Here is a 15,779-nt window from a genome sequence, read left to right on the forward strand (position 1 = left end):
AGGTAGTGCAGTAACCTTTTTAAGCTTCAAGACACTAATTCTGTTAACGAGGAAGACATTAATGACTAATGTATTACTGTATGCAATGGCTTTGAGAGATTTCAGTGCCAACAATTGTTGGACTGAATGTGTGGGTCATTGTGCTCCCTGGTATTAAAGAATAGGCATTACTGGAGGATAGAACACTTGTGAATACTACACTCTTGGTACCAAATATTTCTTTTCAGAACAAAGCTTCAAGGAATTTCTTTCTATTGAAGACAGCAAACACTTAGTAGCCTTGTCTCCTTCTGTGACCTCAAAGGAAGCATTCGAGTCAAAACAGAAAAAATATATCCTGGAAGCTGTGAGAAAACTTGTCTTTCTTCACTCGAAACTGGATGGAGTGGCATTGTTTTCTACAGCGCAGACTCAAATGGAACTTCTGGTTAGGTTTTTCACTGTAAGTCATGATCACTTCTGAATTTGTAGGGATGCATGCACTGCACCTTTCAAATCATTCTAATGCTCACACACCTGTCCTTCCTTTCTCTAATAGGAAGTGAAGGAATATCTGCAAAAAAATAATGTCGCAAAAATTCTCTTGGCTGGGCTTTCTTATAGCCATGCTGCTGCTTACTTGAGCCGCTTACGAGGGTAAGGATTGCCATTGTCCCTGGAGCTGACCTGTTTCTCATTGCATTATATTTTTCAGGATATGTGAGATTATTGTGTTTATGACACACCACTACACAATTCCGGGGCATTGCCAGATTTCTCCTCCAAACCCATACATCTTAACCGCTGAAGACATCTTGCAAATGGTAAGAACTTGGTCCTTAATTAAGCAGTCCATAAAGACACTGATTTAGTATGATTGTAGCGTATAGTTTTTAAGCACTAAGGTACATAAACTGGCACATATGCAAGAGTGGTACACTATATGTGTTAATAAAGTTTGTCAGCAATGCTGAAAACCTTAAAGTTCATTCCCAAAGGCTTTACACTAGAAAGCCAATGAAATGCATTCTCATGTCCCAGTTTCCTCTTACACTGCTGGTGTGACATCAAGTAAGCACCACGTGTAGTCATGACACTGATAGGAATTGTAATTAATAAATAATCATTAATAAACACATGAACAATGGTGTGTGTCTGTGTGTGTGGGAGGGGTAATGGAGCAATTTCTGCAGCTTGTTCGAACCTGGGACTTAGTCTTCAAGCTGTCAGAGTAAAAGGAAGGAACATGATCAGCAGTTCTCCAGAGTTGCAGAAAATGGCATGATGAGATCAGCTCATGGCTATGAGTGCGAAATAGGAGAGAGCAAAGACCAAAATATGACAGGCTATTAGTATGCAGCTGTTAGTAAGAGACATATATATTGGTATATATATATACATGGCTTACTACATTGCGGTAAGCTGAGGGAGGCTTTATTGATAATATTCTCGCAGCTTCATTGAAAAGTCATTTCATGTGGGGCAGAAGAGCAGGCAGATAATTGTGTAAAGACTGTATTTAGTACACCATTCAGGTTCTTGCAACCCTGCAAGTCGCCTCTCATGAACCACCCATAGAGTTGGGACAACCAACAATTTCCATTCTTGCGGGAAAAACTAAGAAACTTTTGGCAATCCACTTGGGACACTCAATTCTCGAATAATTCTCGAATCAAGCTGCATTTAGGTAATTGGCGATCTATAACAAAAGTGCGATGAACTGATGCCCTGTTTTGTTGATTGAGAATAGGGCGCACACACAGCCACGCTACACCTATGCATCTACCCTTTGTCATTGCAAAGTAACATTGTCAAAGTGTCTTTGCAAATAACTACATTACACCATTGGTTGTTGCTCTTTGGCCATCATTGGCCCTTGCGTCATCAAACCCCATATATCATCGTCAACACCAACAGTTTGGGAAACGCAGTCTAAAAAGGTCTCTTTGTGATTGCTCGCAGAAAAAAGCAACAGAGCCAGCTCATGGGATGTCAGTGACAACGTGTGTTTCAATCAGCCTTGCAGTGCGGTCATTCAAAGTAGCAGGCAAGAATGAAGTCAGTAGTGCTTGTGAACAGGAAACATGGTCCAACTATGCTCAGGTAATTGAATTGATTCAGTGAAATAATTATGGAGATACATTGTTTGACATTGTCCTGAGTGCTAAATTTAGTAACGACGTTGTACTGCATACTGCATTGTACCGTACTGTGATTATAATAATCCGCATTTATGATGTGGATTATTTTAGCTTCTTCCTCTTTAGTGCAATTTCAGTACCTTTGTTTTTGCAATAGCTGTCACCACAAAATAAGTGATATCACACAACACATACCACGCATTTAACTTCAGTGCAGTTGTGGAAGAAAAGCAATTAATGCAAACTTAATGCAATAAGGTTATGTCAAAAAGCATATAATCAAACCGTTTATGTCATTGTCCATGGTTCACCTTGTGTACCTGGTGTACCTGTGACCTTTTCATGTTTTATCCCTGCACTTTAGTCGTCTGGCTCATCACAAAAGGCCAACTAGGCTGTACTCATGTCTGCCCTCATCAGTAACCCTGTGTATTGTGGGCATTGTCCAGAACCTGTGATGTTATCAAACCTTCTCAGACCTTCTTAAAAATATAGTGCAAGGATGCATATACTTTATGTTCTAATTAAAATAAACAAATGAACATGGTAATGTTATGGCACAACTTTTACTAGTATATTACCGTGATACATAAAATGACACGTGTTCTGCATGCAATCCCAGCAGTAGTTTGCGGTGCCAACCATACTGTGGAGCATGACAAGAATTTATGATGTGAATTATTTTGGGCTTTTTCCTCTTTAGTGCAATGTCCCTTCAGAAGTTGCATCATCAAGTATTTTAAGATAGAAATAACGAAAGTGTGGGCTCATAGCAATACATGGGTGCTGGCTTGGACCTTCAGTCAGGATCGAATGAATCAAAATATCTAATTAACCGAAGTCGAATTAATGGAGGTCTACTGTACGACAGTAGTATTTACACCTTCTATTTCAACACATAGAAATGTAATGGCTTGTACAGTCACTGTGCTTGTACAGTCACTAGAAAGAAACGAGAGCACATCCAGTGCATAATTACTTGAAATTCACTGTTGTTTTCCTCTGTTGCCAGCTGTTAAACTTAGTCCAGCCCTAAATCACTTCATGTAAGAACGAATCACACTAATGTACATTACATATAATAATAAGTACAGAAACACAAATGTGTGTTCTCCATTCATATCAACTGTGCTGTCCTAGTCTTGTAATGAATATGCTTAGTGCATGTGCTGCACATTTGCTGTTAAGTGTATGTGCAACAAGAGACCCCATTCACATTAAGCAGTGTCTCAAATCTTGGGCCTGCATGTGTCGTAGACTAGGTAATGCAGCTCCTTGAGAGCATCAATGAAAGTCATTGTGTAATTCATTGTAAACACCAGGCAAACATCGTGCTTACAATAGTTGCCTGTAGTCTTATGTCTAACAAATGGTTCAGTCTGCCATTCCTGTCACTGCACTCTCCAGTGATGTGTGCTATATAGCCTGCTGCACTCACCGTGTCACCACAGGATGTTTTAATAGCTCTGATATCCCCGATTATCACCGTAATCACATTGTCATGTTGTTGGTCAAGTGCTTACAAATTATTGAGGAAGGCACGTCAGCTGGTTCTAAACCAATAACTTTTTCCATTAAAGGGGCCCTGAACGACCCCTCAGGCTTGGTGAAATAAGTCCGAGGGTAGCATACGCTGTTGTGAACATCTCAGCCAAGTTCTGCTGTCGTATGCGGTCCGTGGAGCTGGCAAGCGGAATGCGAAGTCACCTTTCTCTCAAACGCTCTCGTTTCAAAAGACCCCATGATCCTAGCTCTTTTCTGTGTGCTTTATTTCGTAATACAGCACACTCCAATACACCCCTGCTATTGGTCGCTGCGGTCGACTACATCGCAGCCGCCGCGAGGTGCCGCCACGAGTCTAGTGGCTAAGCGCACTGCGGCTCGCTGAGGACAATTGCATTTGGATTACGTTTAGCGCTTCGTAGGCACCAAAATCGGAAGTCCAAAATGAAATTTGAACTGCGCGCCATGGTGACGTTCCCGAGGCGGAGCGTTGTGGCTCCGCGCCACTCCGCCATAGCCTTCGCAATGCAAGGCATTGAAGGAGGAAGGGGAGTACAGTGGAGGCCGTGTTTGATTGCCAATAACTCTGCTTCTGCTGTACGCATTCAAGTACTTTTTACGCCAAAGTGATTCTGAAATAGCCTATTTTCACTTTAAGTGTATTTGTCCACTTCGATAAAAAGTGGTTCAGGGCCCCTTTAATTGAGGCTCCAACCTTTGACAATGCTGAGACGACCGTTAAGCCCAATTGCCGAAAGAAGAGCAGCACTGTCTTATAAGAAAGTGGTTGTGTTGCATGCCAGGGTGCATTGAACAGTAATGAACCAGCATCGAACTGCGGAAAGTTGAGCAAAGACATTGGCCAGGGGTCAAAGATAGGATAGGAGAGAAAAGTAAGGAAAATGTTGTGATTGTACTGTTGGAGGGACGCGAGCACAGAAGTCAGACAGAAGCGATGTGTGTGTCTCAAACAACAATCAACTGTTATTTTGCTCTTTTCGAATCTCAGTGTGATAACTGCACAATAACACTGCAATGCTGAAAGATTGGAGAGGGCAGCTCGACTGTGTCCATCATCTACGGTCACACCACAAAGCAGGTTGTTTGCATGTCACTGCAGATATATTCTTTTACCGATGCTATGCAAGATACTGTGAGTCTTACTCCACATAATAATATGCTATCATTATGACTGCTTTGTGTTTTAGGTGAAACTGCAACTTTTTTGTTAGTGTACTTGGTCAAGAGGTGCATGCATGCTGCTAGTACTGCAGACCTCAATGTGCCCTGTCAATTTTAGGTCTGCCCTTCAAAAAACACAACTTTTCACAACTTGGGAAACGTATCGGTCTTTTGGAGGAACAACACTTACATGTTTACATTTGAGAATGAAGGCACTTTGACTGAAAAGGTATATATGCATCTTTTTTTTTTCTTCCTATTGCATGAATGAGTTGACCTAGCTGGTTGTTTGCTAGAAAGTCAGTTACTGTACGTTTGTAGTGCTTGTACTGTATTTATTCAAATCTTTGCCAGCTTAGATCCTAAGCCAAGTCTTAGAGAAACTGGCTGGCTAAAACAAGCATAAGTAGTACAAACCTTTGACAGCACCAAGAATATCCATTCAAGCAAAGGCACTGCCCAGCTTAGTTGCATTATGCAGGGACCTGTCGTGATCATTCATATTTCATGGCTCATTCTACACTGACTTCGATCGCAGTCTGCCTCCTCTGCCGGAGAATGTGATAAGTGCTGCATGTGTAAGCACTCATAGGCCATTAAACAAAATGGCATCTCCTGGTTTGGGATAGTTTGCAGCAGTGGCTTGCATTATTTATAGTGCAATCCCTGTTTTGCTGAGCACCAAATGATGTGAGGGGTCTGAGCTGACCGGTGAATTTTATATAATCTACTCTGGGGGGAAAAAAATATTGCCGTTTATTGTAATATGTACAATATTCTTCTGTACTATATTAGACAAAGAGAATCTGTTGCAATTAGTTTTCTTTTCACTATCGTGGGGTATTACACACGTTTGTTACTGCTCTATTGTGTGCAAGTAGTCAACCAGCCATAACAGTTTCCTCTGAGCATCCTCTGAGTTTCCTCTGAGCATCTCATTTACATGGTAACATCATGTTCCTTTGACCAGAGACAGCTTTATTTTCCTAAGCAAGGAAGGTGGCATGCCTGCTGTTGCTTTTTCGCACCTATGAATTAATATACTGTCCTTGTTATTGGTTTGTGTGTGTCTGTGTGTGTGCGTCCACATGTGCGTACGTGTGTGTGCATGCACACATAGTACATGTTTGGTTATTTGCTGCACAAGTTATGTTTGATAGCTAATATATTCGATGAATGAAACTGCATGAGTAGCACTTGTTCTTGTGTGAGTTGGTGCATGTTTTTCACAATAAACTTAGCACGAAGCAAATGACCACACATTCAACAAGACACCAGGTAGCGCTTGTCCCATGTCTCGTATGTGTGGTCGTTTGGTTCATGCTAAGCTTATTGTAAAAAGTATGAAAGTGCATGTATGAAGTGCAATTTTCTTGGAACATGCCCCAGGTGTCTCACTTTTTGGCCTTGCATCCTGAGGGCTGTGTGCTTTTGTTCGAGGCTGACAAGATGATATTGATGGACAATGTACTTCATGGGAACCTGCTCCACGAATCAAGGTTGTCAGCCGGCTTCTTTTCTACGTGCCAAGTGAGTAACCATTTTAAACTGCAAGTGACTGGTATACAGTCAGCATGTCTTAATTTTACTAGTTTTTGAACATTGTAATTCTTGTAGTAATCATCTGATGATAGTTAACAGTATTAGTTGCTTTGTTTTTGTGTGCAATTTCCAAGCAGTGTCGGGAAAGAAAACCAACAACCATTCTGTGGTGGCAGCTGGAAGATGGGCATGGGGCAGAACCAAGTGGATCTGAGGGTCCCAAAGAACGCAGTGCAAGGGTACCTAAGCATTTCACAAAGTCTGCTACTAAAGGTAGGTTGGCATCATAAAAAGTCGGTCACTTAGCATATGCTAAAGAGGATGAAGGCGAAAGCTTGCATGCTCATGAGACATTTATTACATTACTTGACATTTTCATTCTAATGCGTTGTTACTTCCTCTTACTTGCTTTCTCCCACCAAAGGTCTGAGGGTTCGAGTGCCTTAATTAATTATATCTTAATTAACTGTGCCTTAATTAACCTTGCCTTAATTAACGCTACAGTTTGTGGGTTCGACTCCCACCAAAGGTTGTGGGTTCAAGTGCCTTAATTAACTCTATAATAATGAACTGTGCCTTAATTAACTTCACCATGATTAACAACAAAGGTTGGGGGGTTTGACCATCAATGGTGGCAGCATCAATTTTGGTGCCATTGAATTTTGGTCCCGCCGTAGGTTGAGGGTTCGACTCCCACCAATAGTTCTGGTTTCGACTCCCACCAATGGTTGTGGGTGGTACCATCAATTTTGGTGCCATTGAATTTTAGTGCCATAGCACCGGACGGTGAAATTTTCATAATGCCAGACGGTCAAATTTTCATCCCATGAGCTGTCTAAGGCTTTCGCCTTAATATTTGCTCAGGGAACCATTTTAGACGTTTCACTACTGTTAAATTCTGCTGTTTTTCTGTTAGGAGTAAATTTGAAATTGGATGGTTCATGTCCTCTCTGGTTCACTCAAAGCTGAAAATGTTTTGTGAGTTGGCAATGGTAGAATGTCCAGAATACAGTTATTATTAGAGAGTGAAATGAGACGTTGATCTGAGTGCCATAGTGCCATGAAAGACAAGAAGCTGTGGGCATAGTCACAATTGTCTAATGTATATGTGATGTAGTTTGTAACTTTTTGCATTGTTGGGTGTTATCAGCTTTAGAGCCTAAAGTATATTCACTATGAAGCTCTAATGCAATGTTGGATTTATTGTTCATGCACAAAGCTTCTTGAAAAAAAAAATTATGCAAGCATAATTAGTGTAGGAGGAGAAAGGGAGGAAAACAAGTCATGCACGACCAATTCCCCAAAGTGTGTTTAGCCTTCTGTGGAGGACCCACCTTTTTCTTTTACTCCATTTCAAAAAGGAGGGGACACATATGTGCTGCATGCCATGCTAATATGGCTAACAGCAATAAACATGGCTAGTTTTTTTAAAGCTGCTTGATTTGGCATAACTTTACATAGATTAAGCATTGCAGTGTCTGCAGTTTTATTAGCTCATGTGGTTATAAGTGGAGGCCAAGCCAAGTGTTTAAGTATTTTGTGCAGCCACGATATGCAGTGCATTCAACTTTTTTTCCGCTTAGTTGCCTTTTACCTCATCTCCTCACTTGACTTTAATGTTCTGCCACAGCAGTTCTAAAATTTTTTTTGTTTTACTACCCAAAATGCCATTGTTTGTTGAAGGTGTTTCTAGCATGCTTTCTTGAGTATGCATTTGATCCCAAGGCTACAATTATTATGAAGTTGTAATTGTTTGCTAGAGTGCCTTGAATGTCCGTGCATTCTTGGTGCTGGAAAAAGTACATTTTTGTGCTTGGTTTTTCACTCAGACATTTCATGAATATAGTGGCTTTAGCTGCTATGGTGGCTCATTGACTATGACATTCTGCTTCTGAGCACAAGGTCTTGGGTTTGATTCCCAGTTGCCGCATTCCAGTGGGGGTAAAATGCAAACAAAAAACTCCAGCTTGTCAAGGTTAATTAGGAGTTATCGACCACTGTGTTTAGCGCTTGTGTTGCATTGGAATGTTAATGAATGAACGTAGTGGTCTGGATGTGTGCATAAACTTCATCTGTGCTTGCAGCTGTGCTTATCTGCACATTCAAGGCAGATCTAGCAGCCCTAAAGATTGCACAGGAGCAATGCACGCACTTGGTGTACATGGATGTTGAGTATAACATTCAAGGCCAGCTGTCTGTAAAGAACCGTAAGTTAGAATCACTTTCCTCTCGTAAACTATGCATCATATAATATATTAGCCACTTTGTTGACTTGCGATGCTTACATTTATTCAAACAGGCACATCATTTGAAGACTTTCTTTCTTCTAAGTTGACCATGAGGCAGCTGCTTTTTGTAGGCTTGCCTCCAGTTGTGATCGATCGTCTTGACACGGAGGACAAAATCAACTCATTTGTTACTCATGGGACAACTTTCCTCGATGACAATGCACTTGATGGCTTTATGCTGTTCACTTCTACATCCACAGAGCCTGCAATGTTGCAGCAGGTGGCACAAGTAAGCAAAACTTTTGCGAAGCTTTATTGAAGGAGTCTCCCTTTTGAGTGCTTTTACAGCAAAAGTTGCAGAGGGGAATTTCGCAGCGGTTTTCGTGCTGCGGCGGTAGTGGAGCCTCCTTTGTCTGAGCCATGAAGTGGCTGTATGACTCCGGTGTCAGCGAGAATGCACTACCAGATGCTGGCATTGGTGATGAACCATCATTAAGAACAGCCAGCAAAGCAGCCTGCATCGCAATCTCTAGCATACATGAGCCATGCATCAGATATACCAGAGTGTATAGAAGTAGTGAACTTGAATATAGAAGCATTTGAAGAGGCTTGGGATATAGTGAAAGATTTGTGCTAGCTATAGTTAAGCATTTGTGAAGTGAGGCATTGGGCAGATTTTGGCTAGTGGCAAACCTTGGATTTCCAAAGGGTTTGAGAACTCCCTTGTACAACTTTGCTGACGTTCATGCATGAGTCGCTCACACATTTGCGAAAGTTTTTTATGTCCCTTTCAGGCGACTGTGTGCACAATTGTGAATGCCAAGGTAGTGCATCAAAAACAAATGGGCTGATGAAAATAGTGGCATTTAAGACATATTGCATACATCTTGAAATACTTGTGATTTGACATGTGCTGTAAGTTTGAATAATTCGTGTAAATTAATAAAATGAGTTGGAAGGCAGACAGCTGCATGTTTGCTTATGGTGTCTGCATGCCATCATGTATAGTGGGTTCATTTCTTTCATTGTTTTTCAGAATGTTAGGCATATTTTTCAAGGAACTGGATTGGTGTTTTCCAAGTATGCTAGACATGAGATAGTTGAATTTTTTATATGTGTTGTTCTAGAGAAAGTTTCTCGCATGGAGACCACATTCTGTAAACATTACAAAACTCACAAAAAAATTGAAGATACTGAAGTCGTTCTGAGCTCTTGGCTTTTGATAATTCTGAAGGTCCAAGAAACTAAAACTGAAACTATATTCGAATGGACAGAAAATATTGGTGCCTTGAGGGGATATATACAGTCAAACCTCGTTATAACAAAGCCATGTCTCATTAGACTGTCAAGGCCAGTTTTAGCATCGGAATAATGAAAGCTTGGACCCATAGAAATGCATGGGCACCGGCCAGGACCTTCAGTTGGGATTGAATTAACCAAAGTTCGAATTAGCCAGAGTCAAATTAACGGACGTCTACTGTATTCATTACACAGGGATTTTGATAAGAATGATTGTATATTTACTTCGAAAACGGCGGTCAAAAAGAATAAATATAATGCAGCAGGCAGACGATCAAAACACATACTATACATATGCCAGTCGTAACGCTGAAAGCAGCAAAGCAGTGGTCGTGGGCCATCACTCGACGCTTGTGAAAAGTTGAGAGTCCCAACGTCTCAGGACGCGGAATTCCTGACGATAATGCTTGCCATAACGGAAATGACACATACGTCTGACAGGGTTACAATCTTGACAGTCAAGGCGCTTGCAGAGCCATTCAAAATGATTCCCTACCTTTACGCATATGCACAAAGCTCCACATGTGCATGCATGCTCACCCCCTCCTACATATACATATACAATGGGTTCCAGGCCATCAAGGATTGCGAGGAAATTTAAGAGCACACCAGCTCTCCCGTGCAGAAACACCGGGACCTCCTATCCTTCGGCCTATCGAAGACACTTACAACCCCAGAAAAGAGCGGAAGATGCAGTGGACCGAAAGGCTACATATTTTGAAGTCTGCTGGGAAACATCAACACTTCTCAGCACACCATCCTACATGCATTTGAGAAAGGATGCCTCAATCATACGAAAAGCACAACTGCACACATTAATGACACCACACTATACGCATTATATCAACAGGGACCCAGGCTCCCCCACTTGCAAACAGTGCGGGGCCTATCCATAAAATAAACACACCTTGTGGGAGTGACCTGCAAACTACATCTTCTGAAAGACATGGTGTCTCACACGTGCTCTTGGGACAAAGGAACAACACAGTAGTGCAAACAATCAAAAAGGGCATTTATTGCACCTTTCAAACACTAATGCATGCTAGCCGAATTGGGACTACCCATAAAACATTCACATGGGCACGCGACAAATCAAGGAAGTCCGACTCACTGCAAGCGGATAGCCAGCGAATATGTTGGCCCCATGCTTATGACACCATCACCTAGTTGTTCATGTGTACGGTCACGCGAACGGTGGCAAGTTCGAACGATCCGTGTTCGTTCATACCGGTGTCCTGCTCCAAGCCTCGCGAGACGGTCTCGCGAAGTGAGCCGGCGCATGCGCCATTCGCGTGACCGTACACGTGAACGACTAGGCGATGGTGTCATAGCATGGGGCGAACATATTCGCTCGCTATCCGGGCGTGCTGCTCGCTGATCCCAAGCCGTAGAGGAAGCGCCTTCTTCTTTCTGCGCCCGAGTAACCCCGCCGCTAGGTGACGTTAGCAGCGCAACACTCGCGCCATCTGTCGCTATATGCCGCAATGCGCCGCAACCACACCGCCGTAAAGCCAGGCGGCGAAGCCGGATTACAGGAGACGGGAGCCATGCGGGGAGAACGTCAGGGGACGCGTGAGAGTCACGCATCCCCACAGACAATACTTTAACTACCACACAACCAGCATCCCATCAGCTAGGAGGAGTGGACCACTCTCCCATGAAGTTAGAAAAACTATGGTGGCCACTTCTGGTGCAGAACGTGCTGAGGCAAGAAACATGAGCCTACCGGGAGGCACGGTTGGGGCGTTAGTTCCTTTAGTACTAATAAATGTTATTTCTCTCTCTCTCCTACTTCGTTATATCCACGCTCATTATGTCAAGGTTCGACTGTACAATAAGGTTTTATTAATACCTTTGAGATTACACTTACCCTTTTGAGGCATTATGATGGAAAGTGAAATTATTGAGGTATAATATCGAATGAACTGCTAGACAATAAAGATTTCATTGACATGCTGACGTCAGTGGCAATTTCTCACTTCAAAATTTTGTCAGCTCAACCACAATTAGGCTGATATTTACAAGAAATCTGTTTTAATGTCTTAGGGAGAGTATAGATGCTCATATGAACATGCATGAGGACAGCAGCGCAGTGTATTCTAATATGGCTCTATCCGCACCTACGGCAGGCAACTACGTAACCTCCGCATTTGTGCAAATATGGCTGTCTCATAGTTGTAGCCCTTTTGTCGCATAACCGTCCTATTGCAACACTAATATAGCTTGACGAGTCACTCATTACTGGGATGTGTGTGAGCCGGGGTGCACGCAAGATGTTAAAACATTTCAAGTACATGGCTAATGTTGCTTTGAATATTGAGTTGTAACAAGTTCCATTCTCGCCATATTTTTAGGGTCTAATTGTGTGCATGTAAATACAGTGCATTGAATTGCTGTTCAGCCAGCCATTGCACTTCATGTAAATTATTAAAAAATTGTTGGGCTGGTACTGTCTTAGTGTGCAAGTAGAAATGTTGTGAAAAGAGAGGGTAAAAAGCATATTGAAGGTGAAAAAGTATTTGCAGTTTTGTAACAAACTAATGTTATGCACGATGCTCTTGCACTTCTTCGTTGGCTCATTCTTCCGGTCTTTTGGTCGAAGATATCAGATGTGGCTTTACTATACAAATCAGAAGCGATAGCAGGAGCCTCATCTTACCACCTCTCATGTAGCTTTGTTCCAGTCCTGGCTAATGTGCAAGTCCCAACACTGAGAATGTTTTTGATGGCATATACGAAGTGGTGTGTGTAGGTTTAATGAAGTTGGTTGTCATATTTTGTGTTCTCAACAGAGAAATGGAAAATGCTAATAATATAGAATGCTTTTCTACAGTGAAATCTCGTTGATACGATCGTCACGGGAACCGGACAATCATCCGAAAATCGTATCATCCGATGTATTATCCAACTAAATCGTATTATCGGGAAATTGAAAAAAGATTATCATCTCGAAAAACGTATTATGCAGAATCCTATCGACGAGGTTCCGTTGCATTTTTGTTTTGTTTTACGCTAATGCGTTAAGGAGAGGCATTACTATATTACAAAAAAGTGATGGGAAATTTTTCTTTTTGAAAAGGGAGGAGGACAATACCCACCCGTTGATCTCACGCTCTGAATTTTCTTTGTTCGTGTGTAATACCACAGATGGCATGAACTTACGCATGCTGATCTGTCATTCTGCGTACCTTTTGTGCTGTCACATAATGCAGCCATACCAACTCTAGCAGTCTGACTGTTTTCCTTCTCACCCTAACAGGCTACAGTAAAACAGTTCAGGGAGCACAGTCGTCCTCCGCACCTCTTGATGCTCGCTGTACACGTTGGGATTGCTGTGGACTTTGAACGCCTTAGGAAGTGAGTTTGCCAATCAATATTTTGTTACAAATTGCATGCATTTTGCTTCTTTTGCTGAGATGTGGGGGCTGTGTCTGTGGTGTTCTTTTTGTGTTTTAAAATTTTGTAGGATATCTGATATCCTGATTTTGTTGGCACACTCATATGAGCCTCCAAAGGACTGCATGGTTGAGTACCCCTCAGAGACATTGTCAACTGAAAAGATGTTTCAACTTTTGGTAAGAGCCTTGGATAAACGATAATTGTTTTTTTAACCTTTACGCATGATGTTCACATAAGGTAATCAAACTCTTTTCAGGAGAAGTTGTTGGCAAGGTCAAAAGAAAAGCACACATTGGCAGTCTGTATATCAATCAACTTGGCTGTGCGATATTTTGAAATAGAGCCTGGCCATGAAGTGCCAGGTAGCAAGTGCAAATTGGAGCACTGGGAAAATTACGCCCAGGTTTGTTCATTATGATCACCTCCCCCCTCAAAAAAAAAAAAAAATCTGATCACACGTCAGCAGGATATGGTGCATTGTTGGCTATACTGCATAATGTTAGTGTGCTATATCTTCTTTGAATTTTCTGCAGACTTGCCCAAACCTTAAGATTCACACAGAAAGAGGCAGCCAAAATGTTGCTGCATACCGAAGAAATGGTTCTAGTTTCCTGACGTTCGAAGATGAAGAAACCGTTTCAATCAAGGTAAGGCCACTGCCTGTATCAGGTGATTGCAAGCAGCCAGCTAACGCAAGCTAACACATTTGCAGTGAACAAGTTATTTAAGCAGATTTTTAATTAACAAAGTTTGCTGGGACATTGGTGAACAATTATGCATATCGTCATGTGCCTGTGTGAACCTGAGGCTATAAAATTTAATGTTATTGCATACCTCGCTTGAATTGCATGACTCCCAGCAAACATGCACAGGCAGCAAGCACATGGTCATCACAATGAAGCAGCTTTTCATAGAAGCTATGCACAACCTTTTAAAAACTTTAGACCATGCCACATGTAACAAAATTTGTTAATGACAAAGATGTTACACTGTCAATATAAAAAATTTATTAATGATATGACAGAGATCACTCACTAATCACTGCGCCATTCTAAGCAAAGAAAATGGAAGTCTGGCATTAATGCGCCATGATGGTGGCGATGCATTTTTGTGCATAGTTCTCTCTTTGGTGCAGGCTGCTAACACTGAAGCACAGTCCGTACAGAATCTCCACTCTCGGCACAATCTCTGGACTGCATGTGCCAGTGCATTTAATCCCATAGTTATTGCTTTATTGAGGAATTATGTGTAGTGCCAAATGGGAAGATGCTAGCTACATGAACTGTTTGGAAAACCAAGAAGTAATTTTTGTAGTAGAAGCGTACAAGACTCAGCTTAAGGAAAGTCCCAGTTTAACATATCTTTTGCTGCCTGCATACAACCTTGTTACATCAAGGTTCAACTGTATGGCATTGCTTACTTGCTGTGGTTATGCAGTTAAACCTTGATATAATGAAGCCGGTAAAATCTGCAATTTGCTTTGTTATAATATAGGAATTTCTTTATATTGAAATTTGATCTTTTATGCAATTAAATGCAGTCACCGATGGTTTTTTCTTCCATGGAAGGGGCTGCAAAATTTTCTAATTATTGGAAAATAGGAAAAAGGCAAGTTTGCATGGAAAGAAATCATTTTGTTGAATTGGAGAGTTGGCGATGAAAGATACGGTTTCATGTCTTGTCGAACATATCTTCACATCGGCGGTATGAAATGAATCCAGCCACGCTTTCGCGTCCACTCCACCCCCGCGGCTAATAGTGTTGCCCATAGTGGGATGACACTATCATGAAAAGTGCTAGCCGTGGGGTGTGAATGCTTCATCCGCCTCTCGCTTCAACACAACTCTGGAACTCAAGATTACACAAACTTCAGCACTACACACGTGGGAAGACAGTGCACGATGCCATGCCATCTCTGCTCGCTAGGTCTTCGCACAAATAACAGATTATCTCTTAACGGGCTGCATATGTGGGCAGCCAAGCTGACAGCTATGCACAGCCACGGCCATGCTAGAAAAGGAGACTCGTTCCAACCGGTTCCTCACCCCCTTCTCCCCCCCCTCGCTCTCGCGTGCATTTGATGTGTTACCGCGAGCTCACTCCCCCCCCTTTCCCCTTGCTCGTGCAGGAAGACTGCTTATCAAGCCACCATCCTCCTCAGCTCACCCTCGTACACTTTCACTCGTACCTAAAGCATACAATGCATGCAGTGCGATAGGATAACACTTTGACTTTATACGAAACATGACTCTGCTCCGCTTCAGCAGTTGGTTGCACGATGCCCGATTTGAGAGGTTCATTCGCAAGCAGCCGCATGTAATTACACCGTTTGACCATCGACGTCCATGGGATTTTTCATTTATTATCTCGGTATTTCTTCCTGATGACAGTGAAATTTCGTTATATTGAGGACCCAAATACATGATGTTCTATGGACAAGAAGTTCTAAAAAGTTCAATACTTCGTTATATTGAGAATTTCATTATGTTGAAGTTCATTATGTCGA

The 15,779-nt window shown here is 42.0% G+C and overlaps 1 protein-coding gene across 1 annotated transcript in view; it reads left to right on the plus strand.

Moving 5' to 3' along the window:
• LOC119462048 (uncharacterized) overlaps positions 1-15,779 on the plus strand; it is a 110,803-nt gene that overhangs the window by 8,668 nt on the left and 86,356 nt on the right. Inside the window, exons 11-23 of the mRNA XM_049672404.1 lie at positions 228-442; positions 539-636; positions 695-803; positions 1,942-2,082; positions 4,924-5,034; positions 6,195-6,335; positions 6,485-6,620; positions 8,432-8,554; positions 8,647-8,864; positions 13,134-13,231; positions 13,341-13,449; positions 13,530-13,676; positions 13,807-13,920. Of these exons, the coding sequence (XP_049528361.1) occupies positions 228-442; positions 539-636; positions 695-803; positions 1,942-2,082; positions 4,924-5,034; positions 6,195-6,335; positions 6,485-6,620; positions 8,432-8,554; positions 8,647-8,864; positions 13,134-13,231; positions 13,341-13,449; positions 13,530-13,676; positions 13,807-13,920 (1,760 nt within the window). The remainder of the gene's footprint in view (positions 1-227; positions 443-538; positions 637-694; positions 804-1,941; positions 2,083-4,923; positions 5,035-6,194; positions 6,336-6,484; positions 6,621-8,431; positions 8,555-8,646; positions 8,865-13,133; positions 13,232-13,340; positions 13,450-13,529; positions 13,677-13,806; positions 13,921-15,779) is intronic.

Source organism: Dermacentor silvarum, chromosome 8 (assembly GCF_013339745.2).
Source record: "Dermacentor silvarum isolate Dsil-2018 chromosome 8, BIME_Dsil_1.4, whole genome shotgun sequence".
In the NCBI taxonomy this organism is placed as follows: Eukaryota; Metazoa; Arthropoda; class Arachnida; order Ixodida; family Ixodidae; genus Dermacentor; species Dermacentor silvarum.